The sequence below is a fragment of the Cherax quadricarinatus genome, chromosome 24, assembly GCF_038502225.1.
Source record: "Cherax quadricarinatus isolate ZL_2023a chromosome 24, ASM3850222v1, whole genome shotgun sequence".
Classification (NCBI taxonomy): Eukaryota; Metazoa; Arthropoda; class Malacostraca; order Decapoda; family Parastacidae; genus Cherax; species Cherax quadricarinatus.
The window spans coordinates 35,617,869-35,637,546 of NC_091315.1; the positions used below are offsets into that span (position 1 = coordinate 35,617,869).

General features: G+C 43.2%; 1 protein-coding gene across 6 annotated transcripts in view; it reads right to left on the bottom strand.

Annotated features, from left to right (window-relative positions):
- LOC128690926 (uncharacterized) overlaps positions 1-19,678 on the bottom strand; it is a 36,725-nt gene that overhangs the window by 3,929 nt on the left and 13,118 nt on the right. For 4 of the 6 annotated variants that reach the window (XM_070088360.1, XM_070088359.1, XM_070088355.1 and 1 more), the window contains exons 5-6: positions 13,852-13,998; positions 4,208-4,389 (exon numbers count right to left, since the gene is read on the bottom strand). In XM_070088360.1, coding sequence (XP_069944461.1) covers positions 4,208-4,389; positions 13,852-13,998 — 329 coding nt within the window. Of the gene's footprint in view, positions 1-3,660; positions 4,390-13,851; positions 13,999-19,678 lie in introns of those variants that run through there. The other 2 variants (XM_070088357.1, XM_070088356.1) reach the window with 2 other exon arrangements.

Genomic DNA, 19,678 nt, shown 5'->3' on the forward strand with positions numbered 1-19,678 from the left:
TTTGCCCGATTAAATTGCCAGCGTGGGGTGCGAAGAGGTGGCGAATATGAAGGGGAAGTAAGAATGATTGGGAAATGATCACTGTCATGTAAGTCCGGGAGAACAGACCAAGTAAAGTCTAATGCGGCGGAGGAAGAACAAACTGAGAGATCGATGCAAGAGAGAGTATGAGTCCGAGGATCAAAATGGGTGTGAGTACCTGTATTTAAAACATGGAGGGGGTGGGTGGCAAGAAAAGCCTCTAACTGAATTCCACGGGAATCACAGTGAGACCCTCCCCAGAGGAAATGGTGGGCATTAAAATCACCAAGTAACAGAATCGGTGGCGGTAATGACGAAACAAGGAAGGCAAAATCCGGAATAGATAATGCCCGAGAAGGAGAGAGATATAAAGAACAGAGCGTATACCACCTATGTAAGTGGATACGGGCTGCTGTGTAATGCAGCGAAGTATGAACAAATAGCTGATGGTACGGAATATCAGTGCGGAGAAGAAGGGCACTTTCATTAAAGGTCCCATCAGGAAAAGGATCTGAAGAATACAATAAATTATAGCCTGAGATGTGAGAAATAACAGCAGAGTGTAATTTTGGTTCCTGTAAGCAAACACCAACAGGGGCAAACTGGGAGAGTAACATCTGAAGCTCACCCCGATTACCCCTGAGGCCGCGTATATTCCACTGTAAAAAGGCCATGATTGGCAATGATAAGGATACTTGAAATCCGCAGGTAAGGGTTCCTACGGACTAGAAGGGTTAGAAAAGTCCACATGCGGAGGCAGTGGAAAATGTTCAAGCAGCGAAGGAACGGTGCGCTGTGAAGAAAGGAGTTGCGCAGATGGAGCAGAGGAGAGAGGAAGAGCGGAAGGTGGATCAGTGTCCATTGATGGTTTGGTCTCTGCAATATATTCAGAGATTGCTTCAAGTGTTTCGGAATTCAGAGATGTCGTATGGGAGACAATATTGGGAATGGTAGGGGGAGGATGAGTAAAGATTGGAACTGTATTGGACTGTACCAAGGTAGGGGGGGGCGAAAGGGTGGAGGGAACTGGAGAAGTGTGGCAGGGGACAGAAGAGACAGGAACCTGGGAGGTGGCAGAAGAGGAAGAAACTTGGGAGGGAACAGGGGAGGAAGGTACATTACGAGGAGGAGGGTGAACCTCTGCACTTGTAACTGAGCCAGTGAGAAGGGAAGAACTAGGGACAGAGACAGGGAGGGTAAAATGAGGAGGTGGAAGATGGGTAGGAGGTGTTACCGGACCTTTTTTTGACTTTTGAGAAGTAGAGGGACGATTGGGAAGAGGTGTCGTACGAGGTCTCGTCGATACTGAGGCTTGTAAGAGAGAACTCGAAGAAGCGAGATTAGACTGAGGCGTTGAAGTAGGGACGTCTGAGCCGAGGACAGCAAAAGGATTAGATACAGGAGTGATTATGGGAGAGGTAACCACAGAGGTGGGTGTAGAAGATGGGATACCAGAAGTGGGGGGACGTTTTGAAACACGGGAATAAGAAACACGTGGGAGTCTCCCTTGGAGGCGGAGATGAGAAACTGCCATGGCATAAGGGAGACCTTCTGTCTCTTTGAGGTAACGGATTTCCCGCTCGTTTAAATAGACCTGACAACGGCGAGAGTACGAAGGGTGAGCCTCATGACAGTTAAGGCAAGAGGGAGATCGATTGCAAGACGTATTAGAATGGTCATCGGCACCACAGACTGGGCATTCGGCGATAGATCTGCAATATTTCGCTGGATGGCCAAATCGCCAGCAATTTCTACACTGTTGTGGTGTAGGGATCACCTTTCGAACTTGTAACCGATGTCCTGCTATATAAACGGAGGATGGGAGTTCTCGGCTGTCAAAAGTTAAACGAGCCACATTGCTAGGGTATCGTCTCCGCCCACGGGCAGGAAGAACGTAAGTGTCTACCTTGAGGATTGGGAGATCTTGGAGTTCCAGCTGTTCTAGAATGTCGGTGCCACATGTCTGGAAATTTTGTTGAACTATGGTATGGGGCAGAATAACGGTACCACTACAAGAATTGAGGGAATGATGTTTTTCAAGGGTGACAGGAACAGTATCTATATGGGAAAGACGAGAGAGCTCACGAGCCTGGGTAGCATTCTGTACGGTAATGATGCGCGTACCGCTCTTAAGAGCATGAAAAGAAATATCTTTACCAACATGGCGTAGGAGTGCCTTGCCAATACTATGGTCAGAAAGATAGGCAGTAGAGGAAGTTGGTCGTAAAGTGAAGAATTTAGTCCACTGTTCAGTCTGAAACTGAGCGTGGAAAGGTAGTGAAGGACGTGTCGATCGTTTCTGAGAAGAACGAGAAGGTGAAGGTGGAGAAGTATCATCAGCAGGTAATTGTCGTTGACGTTTAGGCGTGGGACCAGAGTTGGTCCGACGTGGAACGGGTCGGCGATTTGAAAATTGCCGCACCGTAGAGGGAGAGGCCGGAAGCATAGTCAGAGGAGAGCGAAGGTCTGATAAATCGAAGGAGTCAGTCGAGGCCTCAGTACCTGAAGCGGGTGAGGAAACAGCACCGGCAATAGGTACAGAGGCATGAGGAATGTCTGAAGAGTGGTCCAAAGACGAGGCGGGGTCAGAACGGGGTGCGGTATCAAGAAGGGGCCCGGGGGTACCAGGTTCATGGACTAGGGCTGCCATGGTTAGGTTACTTCTTTCTTTTTGTTTTTAAGAAAAAAAAAGAAAGAAGAAAAGAAAATAAAAATAAAAAAAAGAAAAAAAAAAGGGGGGACCGGGGAGGGATAGTTCCTAGGAGGGATGAAAGGGCCAGAAATCTCCCTCCGCGCCCAAGAGGACTCGACACCGCTAGTAGCGCAGATGCAGCATGGAACCCGTGCCATACCCTACCCTTCATGCCAGTAAACCAGCAATCTGGGATAGCAACCTCACATCTGCCGAGCTACCTCGGTGGACAAAAGAGAGGGCGGCCGGATATCCGCCACAAAGCATACCTCCTTCAGCCACCACCCCCGGAATCCGAAAGGTGGCTTCCAGAGCTACACCCGTCGCCCAAAAGACACCCAAAGCTACTCCGGGATACCGGAGAGGGATCGGGACATCCCTAGGCAATCCAGATTCCACGGCAAACTACGCCACCGCCAAGAAACCTCAACGGAATGGGATGGACCCCGGTGTCCTTTCTCCTACCCAGGAACTAGCGCGCCTGTGGGAGAAATCCCAAAGGACAAAAAGAGGAAGGGCAAAAGGGAGGAGTGGGGAGGAGGAGGAGGAAAGGAAAAAGGGGAGGATGGGGAGGATGGGATAGGGGAGGGGAGATTGGGGGGTAATTAGGTTCGGTCTGAGGAAGAAGACCGATAGGTCTAATTCCTCAGACCAAGAGCCTCTTCACCACGCCAAGGAGCCCCCCTTGAAGAGGTAATCTTAATAAAGTTATCACCATTTACTGAACTTTTGAGTATTCTTTATATTAATTTACTGAATATTCTCTTCAAATATTTTATACAGTTGTATATAAATTAAGCATTCATAGAGAGAGATTTTAAGAATCTGGTTGTCTAGTGACCTACTTACTCCTGCTAGTTGGGAGACTTTAGTCTGTGGAAGTGCTACTTGTGTCCCAGAGAGCAAACTAAAAATCTACAAAGTTTACTACAGGAGGGCCCTGCATATACAGTAGGTTAGGTTCCAGGTTACTGCCATAAAGCAAAAATTGCTGTAAAGTGAATCATAGCCTTTTTTTTTTTTAAATGCATATAAAAGTCTGAAAACTCATTTACACTATCATATATTAAGTGAGCAATAGAGGTAGGCCTAAAAAATGCATATACATAAACACTACTTACCTTAAAATATTTTCATCCTTAGCTTATAGCAAGTGGTGAATATATTTAGTGTAGGAAGTCTGAATTAATGGAGAATAGGTATAAATGAAAGCCTGTGTATTAGAGAAATGCCGTAAAGTGAAGTGCTGTAAAGCAAGGCTCGCCTGTACTCTAATTTCACAAGTTATTTAATTATTCTAGCATTATGAAACATTTTACTACTATACGGGTTTCATGGCATTATGAAAGAAATACTACGATTTTTCAACAGTATTAAAAAAAAAAAAAAAAAAGCATTATATAAGCTTGTACATGTATTATAAAAAAATTTACAGTATACATGTACTGTATATGTACTCAAAATATATACACAATATAATCATAATTGCTTTACTGCTGTCTCCTCTTCTTTTTCAGTTCTTCTTCCTCCATAAGTTGTTTGACCACAGGTGGAGGGAGCCTCTTTCCCTTCCAGAACATAGGGGTAGGTTTCTCTTTGATTTTCCGCAGTACATCTGCCACATAAGTTGCTGCATCAAAGGCTTCATATTCACGAACTTTTGCCATCTGCGTAGCCTGTAAAGACACATGTTTAGATTAGCACATGCCTGCAATACATACATTAATTTAACTATTTTAACATTTGATGGCAGAACCTTTGTAATGTGTATTGACACATTTATTTTAAACCCACTGGCCATCGTTCATGAAGGAGTGGGCCCAAAAATGAGGAAATACTCACCAACACTCATTCAATTACTGCCCTGTCAGAAGTGTGCTGACATCATAGTTCAGATGACCCTTTGAATTGAAATGTCCTCACCCCTCCTTTAGAGTGCAGGCACTGTACATTCCACCTCCACAACTCGAGTCAGGCTAATCAGTTTTCCCCCCTCAAGGAAGGTTCCTTGATGTTGGTGAGGGGCTCTTGATTTAGGGAATTGGATCTGTGCTCCAGTTCCCCAAATTAAGCCTGAATGCCTTCCACATCCCCCCCCAGGCGCTGTATAATCCTCCGGGTTTAGCGCTTCCCCCTTGATTATAATAATATTATTATTATTATAATCAAAAAGAAGCGCTAAGCCACAAGGACTATACAGCACTGCAGGGCAGGAAGGAAGCGAGGGCATCAGGTGGCAAAAGGGAAATGGATGAGTAATAGGTTACGGATAACAGCAGGGCAGTGGATGGTGAAAGGGTAAAGGGCAGCAAGAGACTGAACTAGAAAGGGCTGAGGGGAGTGCGAAAAGTATCATCAGAGTTTGTGGAGTAAATCAGTCGTTGTCAAGAAGTCAATGAGAGAGTCAGGATTAAAGGAGGGTCCATCAGCAAGAAGGGAAGGTAAAGAGAGAGTAGTAGAACGAAGACGGCGTTGGAGGTAAATTCTGCGTGCTCGTTGATAGAGAGGGCAGTCTAACAGAATGTGGCTAATCGATACTGGAACTTGACACTGCTCTCAGAGAGGAACAGGGTGCCTCTCCATGAGATACCCATGAGTAAGACGAGTGTGACCAATGCGAAGGCGGGAGAGAGTGGTCTCCCAACCTCGGCACTGATAACAAGAAGACGGCCAGTAACCTATGCTCGGTTTAATAGAATGAAGTTTGTTACCGAGCAGAGTTGACCAACATTGTTGCCAACGGGTGCGAAGGTGGGTAGCTATTGCAGCAAAATAGTCCAGAAATGGAACACCTCGATAGGAAATTGGTAGGTCATGTACTGCTGACCGCGCAGCAGTGTCTGCCTGTTCATTGCCCTGTACATTGACATGACTAGGGACCCAACAAAAAACAATATCTTTATGGTTAGGTTAGGTAAGGTTCGTCAGGAAACAGGACAAATGTTTCCTGACGCGGGTCTTTATGTTTGGTAGAGATACGGCGTAGCCAAAGTTGGATACGGAGAACAAGGGGATGAGATGTATCAAATTTTCGTATAGCCTGTAGAGCACTAAGGGAGTCTGAGACTACTACAAATGATGACACAAGCATAGATGCGATACGAATAAGTGCTGCAAGAATGGCATACAGTTCAGCAGTAAAAATGCTAGCTGAAGATAGTAAATGTCCCCGCACGACGCTGTCCGGAAACACTGCTGCGAATCCGACGCCGTCTGAAGACTTAGAGCCATCTGTGTACACAGCGGTGGCATGAGAATGGGAGTGGAAGTGATCAAGAAAAAGAGAGCAGGAAGCCACCGTAGGCAGTTGAGCTTTCGAGCAAGGGAGTGAGAAAGAACAGACCCGAACAGCTGGAACTTCCCAGGGGGGTAGGGAAAAGTGATATGCTACATGAACATATAAAGGTGGTAACTGAAGGGAAGACAAGAGTGAATGTAGGCGAAGAGAAAAGGGACAGAGCAAACAGGGGCGGCGAACGAATAAAGAATGTCTACTAATATCGGTGACCATTCTATAAATGGAAGGATTGTGTAGATCGTGAGAGCGTACATAGTAGTGAAGGCAATGGGCATCACGGCGATCAGACAAGGATGGAACATTCGCTTCTGTATAGAGGCTCTCAACAGGGGAAGAGCGAAAAGCACCAAGGCACAAACGTAATCCTTGGTGATGGATAGAGTTAAGGCTAGAGAGAGTAGCAGGAGAGGCCGCGGAATAAATCTGGTCACCATAATCGAGTTTCGATAAAACGAGGGCTGAATGTAGGCGAAGCAGAGTTCGACGATCAGCTCCCCAGGAAAGATGAGCAAGGGTTTTAAGAAGGTTTAGCTGGCTGTGACAAGTTGCCTTCAGAGAGGTTATGTGAGGTTTCCAGGATAACCGACGGTCAAAGAGAAGGCCTAGAAACCTGACTATCACGTTCGGGGATACGGGAGCCATAGAGATACAAAGGATGATGGGAGATAACAGAGCGTCTAGTGAAAGTAATTTGGTGAGTTTTGGTACTTGAAAATTTAAACCCATGCGTGGTGGCCCAAGTGGAAACACGGTCGACCGCATGCTGGAGAGAAACTGCAATGACAGTCAGCGCCTGCACAAGCAATAGCGAAGTCATCAACATAGAGTGATGACCAAATATTGGGTGGAAGAACAGAGGCCAAATCATTTATAGCAAGGAGAAAAAGTGTTGTGCTTAGAACACATCCCTGAGGGACACCTTCAGCTTGGACGAAGTCCGGGGAAAGAACATTATTGACTCGAACACAGAAATGTCTGTCAGTTAAAAAGTTCTTAAGGAAGGATGGTAGATTGCCTCGGAGGCCTAAGGAATGGGCCTGGGCCAAAATATTATACCTCCAAGATGTGTCATATGCCTTCTCAAGGTCAAAAAATATGGCAATAACTGAGTGATTATTCGCAAAGGCATTACGAACATACGTATCCAAGCGTAGTAAGGGGTCTATGGTAGAACGACCCTTACGAAAGCCATATTGACTAGCGGAGAGACTGTTGTGTGTCTCTAAATACCACATTAAACGTCGATTTACAAGACGTTCCATCACTTTGCAAACTGCACTAGTAAGAGCGATGGGGCGATAGTGGGAGGCATCATGTCCTGTAGTACCCGGTTTGCGGAAAGGGAGAACAATGGCAGATTTCCACAGCTGGGGAAGAACTCCTTGTGCCCAAATAAGATTGAAGAGGTGTAAGAGGACTACAAGGGCTGACTGATGTAAATGTTGTAACATACGAATATGAATGTCGTCAGGCCCAGCTGCCAATGATCGGCAAGCTGAGAGCGTTGCCTCCAGTTCTTGAAGTGTAAAAGGCACATTATACTGTTCTTCTCTGAGAGAAGAAAAGTCCAAGGGTACTAACTCTCTGGCAGACTTTGAGGAAAGAAACGAGGGGCATAGATGGAGCCCTCGGGAAATACGGACCAGATGTGTGCCAAGTTCAATGGCAACGTCGAGAGGGTTTGCTACATCAACACCAGCGACCCGCAGAACAGGAGCCGGGTCAGGAGAGTATTTACCACTCAATTTCCTCACTTTTTTCCAGACTGCACTCATAGAAGAAGCAGAGGTGATGGTGGAAACATAGTCTCGCCAACAAGTGCGTTTAGCTTCACGGATGACACGGCGAGCGATCGCACGCTTCTGCTTAAAATCAAGAAGCCTCTCAGCGGTTCTATTGTACCGGTTCCTGCCCCATGCAGCACGTTTCAAACGTTCTGCACGAGCACAAGCAGGAGACCACCAAGGCACGCACTTCTGAGAATGCCTGCCTGAGGTTTGGGGTATAGAATGAGAAGCTGCGGTATAAACTGACGTCGAGAAGATGTGTAGGAGCTCATCAATGGAGGATGAAGAAGGAACCTCACTAAAAGCAGTGAGATGTGAGTAAAGATCCCAATTTGCCCGATCAAATTGCCAGCGAGGGCTACGGAAAGGTGGTGAATAGGAAGGAGAAGTAAGAATGATCGGAAAATGATCGCTGTCATGTAAGTCTGGTAGAACAGACCAGGTGAAGTCTAGTGCAGTGGAGGAAGAGCAGACTGATAGATCAATGCAAGAGAGAGTATGAGTACGAGGATCAAAATGGGTGGGAGTACCCGTATTTAAAACATGGAGGGGGTGAGAGGCGAGAAAAGCCTCCAACTGAATGCCACGTGAGTCACAATGAGACCCCCCCAGAGGAAATGGTGGGCATTAAAATCACCAAGTAACAGAAGTGGTGGTGGTGGTAAGGATGAAACAAGAAAGGCAAAGTCTGGGATAGAAAATGCTCGAGAAGGAGAGAGATATAAAGAACATATTGTAAACCCCTTATTCAAGTGGATATGGGCTGCAGTGTAATGCAGTGAGGTATGGACAAATAGTTGACAGTACGGAATATCATTGCGTAGAAGAAGGGCACTTTCATTAAAGGTCCCATCTGAGAAAGGATCCGAAGAATACAATAAATTATAGCCTGAGATAGGTTGGAAAACAGCCGAGTGTAATTTTGGTTCTTGTAAGCAAGCACCAACAGGGGAAAACCTGGAAAGCAACATCTGAAGCTCACCCCGATTACCCGAGGCCACGGATATTCCACTGTAAATAGGCCATGATTGGCGATGAAGAAAATATCAGGAATCTGTAGGTAAAGGCACCTACGGACTAGAGGGGTTAGAAAAGTCAACGTGTGGTGGCATTGGAAGACGTTCAAGTAGCGAAGGAACGGAGCGTTGCGAAGAATGGGGTTGTGAAGATGGAGGAGAGGGAAGAGAAGGAACAGGAAGTGAATCAGTGTCCATTGAAGGTTTAGTCTCTGCAATATATTCTGAAATGGCTTCAAGTGTTTCTGAATTCAAAGATGTATGGGAGACCATATTGGAGATAGAAGGAGGAGGGTGAGTAAAGATTGGGACAGTAATGGACTGTACCAAAGTAGAGGGGGAGGGAAGAGTGTAAGGGACTGGAGATGAAGTGTGGGGGGGGACAGAAGAGGCAGAAACCTGGGAGGTGGCAGAAGAGGGAGAAACTTGGGAGGGGACGGGGGTGGAAGGCATAGGACGAGGAGGAGGGTGAATCTCCACACTTGTAATAGAGCCAGAGAGAGGGGAAGAACTAGGTACAGAGACTGGAAAGGTAAAGTGTGGAGGTGGAAGAAGGGAAGGAAGGGGCAAAGAAGATTTGAGCAATGTGGATTTTTTGGACTTCTGAGTAGAGGGGCGATTGGTATTAGGTGTCGTACGAGGTCTTGTCAATACTGGGGCTTGTGAGGAAGGACGCGAAGATGTGAGAACAGACTTGAGTTGTAGTCGGGACGTCAGAGCCAAGGACAGTAAAAGGATTAGATGCCGTAGTGGCTATGGGAGGGGTAACAACAGAGGAGGCTGCAGAAGATGGTACCCCAGAAGTGGGGGGATGTTTGGAAACACGAGAATAAGAAACACGAGGTAGTCTCCCTTGGAGGTGGAGATGAGTAACTGCCATAGCATAAGGGAGACCTTCTGCCTCTTTGAGGCAACGGATTTCACGTTCATTTAAGTATACCTGGCAACGGCGGGAGTACGAAGGGTGAGATTCATTACAATTAAGGCAAGATGGAGGTTGACTGCAAGATGTATTAGAATGGTCATCGGCACCACAGACTGGGCATTCGGCCATAGATCTGCAATATTTCGCTGGGTGACCAAAACGCCAGCAATTTCTACATTGTTGCGGTGTAGGTATCACCTTTCGAACTTGTAACCGATGTCCCGCGACATATACAGAGGATGGGAGTTCTCGGCTGTCAAAAGTTAAACGAGCCACATTGCAAGGGTAACGTCTCCGCCCCCAGGCAGGAAGGACATAAGTGTCTACTTTGAGGATTGGGAGATCCTGGAGTTCCAGCTGTTCAAAAATGTCATTGCCACATGACTGGAAATTCTGTTGGACTATGGTATGGGGCAGAATGACAGTACCACTACAAGAATTGAGAGAAAGATGTTTTTCAATAGTGATAGGAGTAGTATCGATATTCGAAAGGAGAGAAAGATCATGAGCTTGGGTAGCATTCTGGACAGTGACGATGCGCATACCGCTCTTGATAGCATGAAATGAAATATCTCTACCAACATGACGCAGGAGCGCTTTGCCAATACTATGGTCAGAAAGGTAGGCAGAAGAAGAAGTCGGTCTTAAAGTAAAGAATTTAGTCCACTGTGTGGTCCGAAACCGAGCGTGGAGAGGGAGTGCTTGACGTGTCGGTCTTTTCCGAGTAGAATGGGAAGGTAACGAAGGAGCATCATCAGGAGATTGACGTTGCCGTTTAGGAGTAGGACCGGAGTTGGTCCGGCGTGAAATGGGCGGGCGATTCGAAAATTGCCGTACTGTAGAGGGAGAAGCCGGAAGCATAGTCAAAGGAGAGCGGAGTTCAGACAAATCAAAGGAGTCAGTCGAAGCCCCGGTACCTGAAGCGGGTGAGGAAACAGCACCAGCAAGAGGTACAGGGGCATCAGGAGTGTCCGAAGAGTGGTCTAAACACAAGGCAGGGTCAGAATGGGGTGCGGTATCAAGAAGGGGCCCGGGGGTAGTGGGTTCATGGACTAGGGCTGCCATGGTTAGGTTACTCCTTTGCTTTTTGTTTTTAAGAAAAAAAAAGAAAGAAGAAAAGAAAATAAAAATAAAAAAAATAGAATAAAAAAAGGGGGGAGCGGGGAGGAATAGTTCCCAGGAGGAATGAAAGGGCCGGAAATCTCCCTCCGCGCCCAAGAGGACCTCAACACCGCTAATAGCGCAGATGCAGCATGGAACCCGTGCCATACCCTACCCTTCATGCCAGTAAACCAGCAATCCGGGATAGCAACCTCACATCTGCCGAGCTACCTCGGTGGACAAAAGAGAGGGCGGCCGGATATCCGCCACAAAGCATACCTCCTTCGGCCACCACCCCCGGAATCTGAAAGGTGGCTTCCAGAGATACACCCGTCGCCCGAAAGACACCCAAAGCTACTCCAGGATACCGGAGAGGGATCGGGACATCCCCAGGCAATCCAGATTCCACGGCAAACTACGCCACCGCCAAGAACCTCAACGGAATGGGATGGACCCCGGTGTCCTTTCCCCTACCTAGGAACTAGCGCGCCTGTGGGAGAAATCCCAAAGGCCAAAAAGAGGAAGGGCAAAAGGGAGGGGTGAGGAGGAGGAGGAGGAATGGAAAAAGGGGAGGATGGGATAGGGGAGGGGAGAATGGGGGGTAATTAGGTTCGGTCTGAGGAAGAAGACCAACAGGGCTAATTCCTCAGACCAAGAGCCTCTTCACCATGCCAAGGAGCCCCCCTTGAAGAGGATTATAATAATAATAATAATAATCAGTTTTCCTGAATCCCTTCATAAATGTTACCTTACTTACACTCCAACAGCATGTCAAGCCATCTTATCTCCACTCAATCTGATCTAATGCATTCATCCTGTTGGATGTTCAAGCCCTATGTACTGAAAACTTCCTTTGGTCCCCTCCCTCCATTCCTTCCTGGGACAACCCCTGCACCTTCCTTCCCCCCTGAATTTATGTACCCTCCTAGTAATCCTATTATGTTCCATCCTCTCTAAATATTGCAACCACCTCAACAACCCCTACAGAGCCCTCTGAATTATACTTTGGGTAACGCCACACCATTTTAATTCCACACCATTCAAATTCTCTGCAAAATATTCACACCACACATTGCTCACATGACGTCTCCACTGCCTCCACCCTCCTTGCTGCAACATTTAAAGCCCATGCCTCACACCCACATAAGTGATGGTAGCAATATACTCTGGTACATTCGTCTTTTTGCCTCCATAGATAAACTTTCATTCCACAGATCCACGAACACATCACCTACCACTTTCTTGTTTATTCAATGGTTCCCCAGGTCTTTTATAGACTCGTCTGCCAATACATCTGCTCTCAAATATATGAATATATTCACTTTCTCTGTTCTATCTTCTATCTGATATCTGGTGTTCTTTCTTCAATCTTGTATAAAATCTTTCACTGTCTAGGCTTTTTGTAGTCCTCATAATTTTGCTCTTTTCTATGCTCATTTGTAATTTCCTTCTGTCACATATCCTCCCAAATTCCTCCAACAACCTTTCCAATTTCTTTTCAAAATCTCCCATAAAAACTTGTTATCAGCAAAGAGCAACTGTGGCAACTCATATTTTGTATCAGACTCATTATTCACAATAATTAATAAATGATACAATATGTCTCACCCATACGTAAGTACTGTAATGTGAAAGTAGCCATAAACCTGCAAATAAGTGGAAGAATTTAAAAAATTATTTTTCTTTACCTACAGGTCCACAACCCTTTATCCGAAATTCTGAAATTCGAAAAGTTCCCAAAACCAAAGTTTTTCGTGGAGTGTGAAGCATCAGTCATCTCCATGCTGGGTCATGCCGCCACGTGGCGGCCTTGAGAATCGTTCTGAAATTCAAAAAAAGTCTGAAATTCGAAACAATACAGGCTCCATGGGTTTTGGATAAAGGGCTGTGCACCTGTAATTAGCCATCTTCTGCCAAGACTGGGTGACCCAAAAATGAAAAAATCACAAACATTCATTCAAAATTGTGATATCTACATCAGTTGTTTGACTCAGTCCTGACATTACTGTGGCAATCGGGGTGTGTATAAAACTGTTATACACAGATACAGTAAAATGGATTTAACAGACCCTGATTTAATGGTTTTTCAGTTTTAACAGACAAAATAATCTGTGGCTGGATAACATTTAGAAGCAACAGACAGTCTTGTTAAATCCAGAACAGTCCATTATTCTTATGTTCTACTGGGTAAATTGATTTCAGGTTTAATAGCCAAAGTCAGTTAACCAAAGTTGTCCCTTAATGTCATGGACAATTCTGGATTTAATGAACAAAATCCATTAAATCCAGAGCCGTTCATTATTAGCGTAGTAAGCTGGGTAAATGTATTTTCAGATTTAACTAAGTACATTATATGTAGAATTGTCCATTAATGTTATAATCTTAATTTAGATTTGACAGACAATTAACTTTAACAGACACCCCCTCTTCTCTGTTAATCTATTATATTGAGAGTTCTCTGTACTGTATTACACTAGTTCCTTATTTTGATATTGTAAGAGTAAGGAGTTCCAAGTTAGATTATTATATATGTACAGATGATCACAGTAATGCATCAAACCAATGGATCATACAATAATACCATACAGCACTTGAAAAAGTCACATATTAGAGGGGTAAAACTCCCACAGATCAAATTTGTTTGTAGTTTTACTGAGAAGGCAAGTGCTAGTATATCATTAGGCCTAGCTGCTACAAGTGGATACAGCCTCTCCTCACTTAATGACATACTTGTTTACCAACGACTCGGACATACGACTGACTGACCAGTTTGCATACCTAAAAAATGTATATTAGAGCTGATTTCCTCTATTCTGTTTATTACAATATACAGTACACTACTGTACAAAATCAAGTAGGGTAAATAGAACATTATACTATTCATCTAAGTGAGAGGCAAAATTCAATGTAGTAGATTCTTGTGAGGATTAAGACTGAAGAAAGGCGAACAATTATGGGTTTTGGGATACTCATGCAAGGTGATGACCAGTAGGCCATGTACTATACTGTACCTGGAACAGTTTCTCCTTCTGATACTCCCTCTTCTGTCTAATCTTCTGCCACTCAAACTTCATTCTCTTACGTAATTTTTTCAGCCGGTGTTTCTTCATTTTACGTCTTCTAATTCCAATCAACACAGCAGCTTGCTTCTCAATCACCTGCTCCAAAATGAAAAAATCATCATAATGATGAAAAATAGACTACAGAATATTTTTTTTAACACACCAGCCGACTCGCACTGAGGCAGGGTGACCTGAAAAAGAAGAAACAAAGCTTTTCCTCTTTTACGTTTTGTAATTTCCACAGGAGAAGGGGGTTACTAGCCCCTTGCTCCCGGCATTTCAGTCACCACTTACGACACGCATGGCTTAAGGAGGAAGGATTCTTTTCCACTTCCCCATTGAGATTACAGAATATATTGTTCCTAAAGAAACAGCAATGAGCCTTTGCTAGCTATCACAATGTGTATACATTAGTAGAACAAAGACAATGTCAATAAGTGGCTATGAGCTGACAAATGGTGGTAAAAAGACACTCATCTACAGTAAGTGAAATGTCATATTAATAAAAGGTTCTTTGTTGAAAATGTTTATTTAATGCAGCATATATATGTATAAGTACATTCTTAAATCTGAATTTATGCAGCTTAAATCCATTTTAAGTGTGTGTAGATTCAGGGTTCTCACTCCATCTTCAACAATGCAACATGCTAAAATTTTGTTTGCATTCACTGAAAATGGATCTTTTTGTAGATTCCTTTACATACCTGCCTATTTTTTTCTTCTCAACACATCGGCTGTCTCCCACCAAGGCAGGGTGACCCAAAAAAAGAAACGCTTTCACCATTATTCAACACTTTCACCACCATTCACACATAATCACTGTCTATGCTGAGCCCAGATATGACAGTTTAGATGTCACTCCAAACAGCCAATATCCCAAACCCCTCCATTAACTTTCAAACTGTCCAAACGTAGATCTACGTTTTTTTGACATTTGAAAGTATGTAAAAAACGTAGATCTTGTTTTTTTTTTTTTTGCATTTGAAAGCATGTAAAAAAAATTATTTATTTATTTTTTTTTTTATTATTTGAAAATATGTAAAACAACGTAGACCTTCTTTTTGGAGCACTACACATGCGAACGTAGATCTATGTTTGGACAGTTTAAGGGTTAACGTGCAGGCATTGTACAGTGGACCCCCGGTACACGATGGCATCGCCTTACATTAAATCCAGCATACGATGGCATCGCCTTACGTTAAATCCGGCATACGATACATTTTAACGCAAAAATTTTGCCTCGCCTCACATTAAAAAACTCGCCTCATGCAATTCATCCGGGACGTATCCCGTGTGGCCTCAGCACCAATGTTCACAAGCCAGCCAGTGCGGTCGCATCTACGCATACATTCGGTACATTTCACATTATCCCAATATTTATAGTGCTTGTAACTACAAAATAAGTCACCATGGACCCCAAGAAAGCTTCTATTGCCATCCTTGTGGTAAAAAGGGGTGAAAATTGCTATGGAATTGAAAAAAGAGATTAAGGAAATGTGTGCAAAGTGTCTTGAAGTGCAAACCTTTATGGATGAAAATCACCCTCACACAGCTATTGCAAGCCGTGCTGGTGACTATTACAATGACAATGTTGTGAACCACTTTAGACAAATCATAAAGGAACGAGAGGTACAGAGTTCTATGGACAGATATGTTGTGCGACAGAGGTCCAGTGACTCTGAAGCTGGTCCTAGTGGCATTAACCCTTTGACTGTTTCAGGCCCCTCTCTGAAACTGTCATTCTATGTCGCTCAATTTTTGAAAAAAAAAAAATTATTTTTTCTTATGAAATGATAGAGAATCTTTTCCCGATGGTAATGACACCAAAAGTTCGAAATTTGGTCGAAAACTCGTGGAATTATGCTCCCGCGAAGTTAGCGGTCTCGGCGACATATGCGTATCTGCGATTTCGCCGACTTTGAGCCCAATTTTCAGCCAATTCCATTGTTCCAGTTGACCAAACTCATAGCTATTTCTTTAGAACTCCATTTTATCTATCAGCTGAGTACAAGAAACCTCCCATTTACTAATTTGGACTACCCAATATGGTGGTCAGAAATTGGCAATTTGGCCAATTTCACGCAAAATAAAAAAGATGCCAATTTCAAAATAGGGTCCAGAATAAACAAGGTAGACATTCGTGGCACTAAAATAACATATGCTCTGTTCATTAGTCACATCTCTAGGCCCCTCTTATATTATTATTGCTTTCTATTTTGATTTTTTATTCATACAAAAAAATACAAAATTTACTGTTATGCAGACGACTGCATTATTGTAAAAATGGTATAAATAATATCAGTGCACTAGTGAAAGAATATTAGACTCCCCAGTTGACGTGTATTGGACGTGTGGTGTGATTTATGTACTCTTGAACATTGGTAAAAATCGAACATTTCCGCTACTTTGAGCTCAGTTTCAAGGTCGTTTTCATCGTAAAAGTAATGAAAATCATCTCTATTTCTGTAATATGTTTTCCATTTTATCACCTAAGACCATGAAAACGCGAATACAACGATAAATACTATACGAAAATACACCTCAAAGTCGGCGTTTTATTCCAAAAAAAACGATCAGTTTTTTTTTCTCATTACGCAATGTGTGCTGCAGGATTTTTTTTATGTGGTGCACACTGACCACACAGACCCATTCTCTCACATGTGGGCCTACCAGCTTTCTCCCACTTGATTTGAAGCCGCTAGAATTATTGAGTATATATACGTCAGAAACATTGGCTCGTAAGACGTATTTATACGTCGAAAACAGTCAAAGGGTTAAAAGAAGAAGGGACGTAACCCTGGAAAAGGACTTGATACCTCAAGTCCTAATGGAAGGGGATTCCCTTTCTAAACAATAAGTTCGACACTCTCCCCTCCTCCCATCCCATCAATCATCACTAGATCTTCATTAAAGGTAAGTGTCATGTATTCTATTGTTAGTAGAGTACTACTAAATGTGCATGTCTTCTTCAGTTTGTGTGCATTAGACTTAATACATGTATTTCATGTGGTAAAACTTTTTTTTTCACGCTTTTTGGTGTCTTGCACGGATTAATTTGATTTCCATTATTTCTTATGGGGAAAATTAATTCGCCTTACGATAATTTCGGCATACGATGAGCTCTCAGGAACGGATTAATGTCGTATGCCGGGGGTCCACTGTACTTCCCACCTCCAAGACTCAAGTCCAGCTTACTGGTTTTCCTGAACCCCTTCACAAAATATTACTCTGCTTACACTCCAACAGCTCGTCAGGTCCCAAAAACCATTTGTCTCCATTCACTCCTATCTGACATGCTCACACATGCCTGCTGCATGTCCAGGCTCCTTGCACACAAAACCTCTTTTACCCCCGCCCCATCCATCCTTTCCTAGGACGACCCCTACCCCTCCTCCCCTTCATTACTGATTTATACACCCTCCAAGTCATCCTATTTTGCTCTATCCTCTCTAAATGACCAACCCACCTCAATGACCCCTCTTCAGCCCTCTGAATAATACTTTTAGTAACTCCACACCACCTCCTAATTTCCACACTACAAATTCTCTGCATAATATTTACACCACACATTGCCCTTAGACACATCTCCACTGCCTCCAGCCTCTTTCTCACTGCAGAATTCACAACCCATGCTTCACGCCCATACATTCCCTTCTTTGCCTCCATGGATAACATTTTTTGTCTCCAGATACCTCATTGCACCATTCACCTTTTTTTCTTAATCAATTCTATTGTTAACCTTGTCCTTCATAAACCCATCTGCTGACATCTACTCCCAAATATCTGAACACATTCACTTCTTCCATACTCCCTCCCTTCAATGTGATATCCAATTTTTCTTTGCCTAACTAATTTGATACCCTCATCACCTTACTCTTATCTATGTTCACTTTCAACTTTCTTTTCACACCCTCCCAAACTCGTCCACTAACCTTTGAAACTTCTCTCTAGAATCTCCCAAAAGCACAGTATTATCAGCAAAAAGTATTTTTGTCAACTCCCATTTTGTATTTGATGCCTCATAATTTAATCCCATCCCTCTCCCCAACACCCTAGCATTTACTTCTTTTACAACCCCATCTATAAATATGTTAAACAACCATGGTGACATTACACATCCCTGTCTAAGGCCTACTTTTACTGGAAAGTAATCTCCCTCTCTCCTACACACCCTAACCTCACTGTCTATCCTCATAAAACCTATTACCATTTAGTAACTTACTACCTATTCCATACACTTGCAATATCCACATTGCTCCCCCTATCCGCCCTATCATATGCCTTTTCTAAATCCATAAATGCAGTGAAAACTTCCTTACATTTATCTAAATATTATTGTTACAATCTGTAATTTACTTCATAAACCCATTACTCTTGAATAAACTAAATTCATTCACTTCCTCCAAATTTTTCCATTCCAATCTGGCCTCTTAAAATTTTTTGCTCTTTGCTGTATTCAGTTTCAAATTTCTTCTTTTAAGCACATTTCCTAAATTTTCTGTAGTTTTTTCTCAAATACTGCACAGACTATCAGCTATAAGGGTCTTAATATAAGGGATACAATCCACTTAGAAAATGACACGAAGGAAATGTAAGCCTTAATTTGAAGATAAAAGCTCAATTTTTCAGTACAGCCTCTCCTCACTTAGCGACGTCCTCATTTACTGATGACTCGGACTGACAAAGGGCTCTCTGACCAGTATGCATACCTAAATAGTGTACATATATTAGAGCTGATTTCCTCTATTTTGTTTATTGCAATATAGAGTACACTACTATATAAACATTTAACCCTTAAACTGTCCAAACGTATATATGTATATGTTCTCTTGCGCAGCACCCCAAACGTATATATACATTTCATTTTTTATTCATTCAACATTGGCGCGATAGGCCTGAGTCGCCTAGACATGAGAGAACTGGTGTGCCCACTCAATGTGCGCCGTATGAAAAAAATTGGGGACGCCTGGGTACCACATGCTCTTTTTTTTCTATAAAAAATAAAAAATTCTCAAAATATTTGGGGCACTGCACAGGTGAACGTATATATACGTTTGGACCGTTTAAGAGTTAAAAATATACTTAAAATGTTATAAATGGTGCAAAGGTTACATTAAAGCAATATCAAAGATGGCTGACACAAACCCACTACCATTATAGCATGCTTCTCACTTAGCAATGAATTCGTTTACAGCCGTGGTTTTGGGAACGAAACTCCGTCATCAAGTGAGAGGCTAAGTATACCCAGGAATATATAGACAGGTATAGTCCTCAGAGTAATGACTATCTCATCTGAAAACAGTGAGTGTGGCAGCTCCCACTCCAACTGACATACTATCCTTTATGACAATACCTCTCCTATACATATGTATTCTTAGTGATCTGATATTTGTTCTGATGATGTTCGTAACTGTTTATCTTCAAGAATAAAAAGCTCTCATAAAAATCATGGTGTCAAAGATACTGGTAGATAGATATATGATAAGTACAGTGCCTACACTCTGAAGGAGGGGTGGGGATGTTCCAGTTTCGAGGGTCATCTGAACAGTGATGTTGACACCCTTCTGGCAAATTAGTAATTGAATAACTGACAGTGAAAGTGTTTTCTTTGTCAGGTGGGAGATGGCCAGAGTATTAAAAAAAATGGATAGATACATGTATGAATATTTTTTAACTCAACAGCTGATAAGCTAGACACATGTGCAACACTGGGGTATCATTAATGAGGAAATGTTTTGCCACACAGTGGCTTCATCAGTCCATACAAAGGAGAATG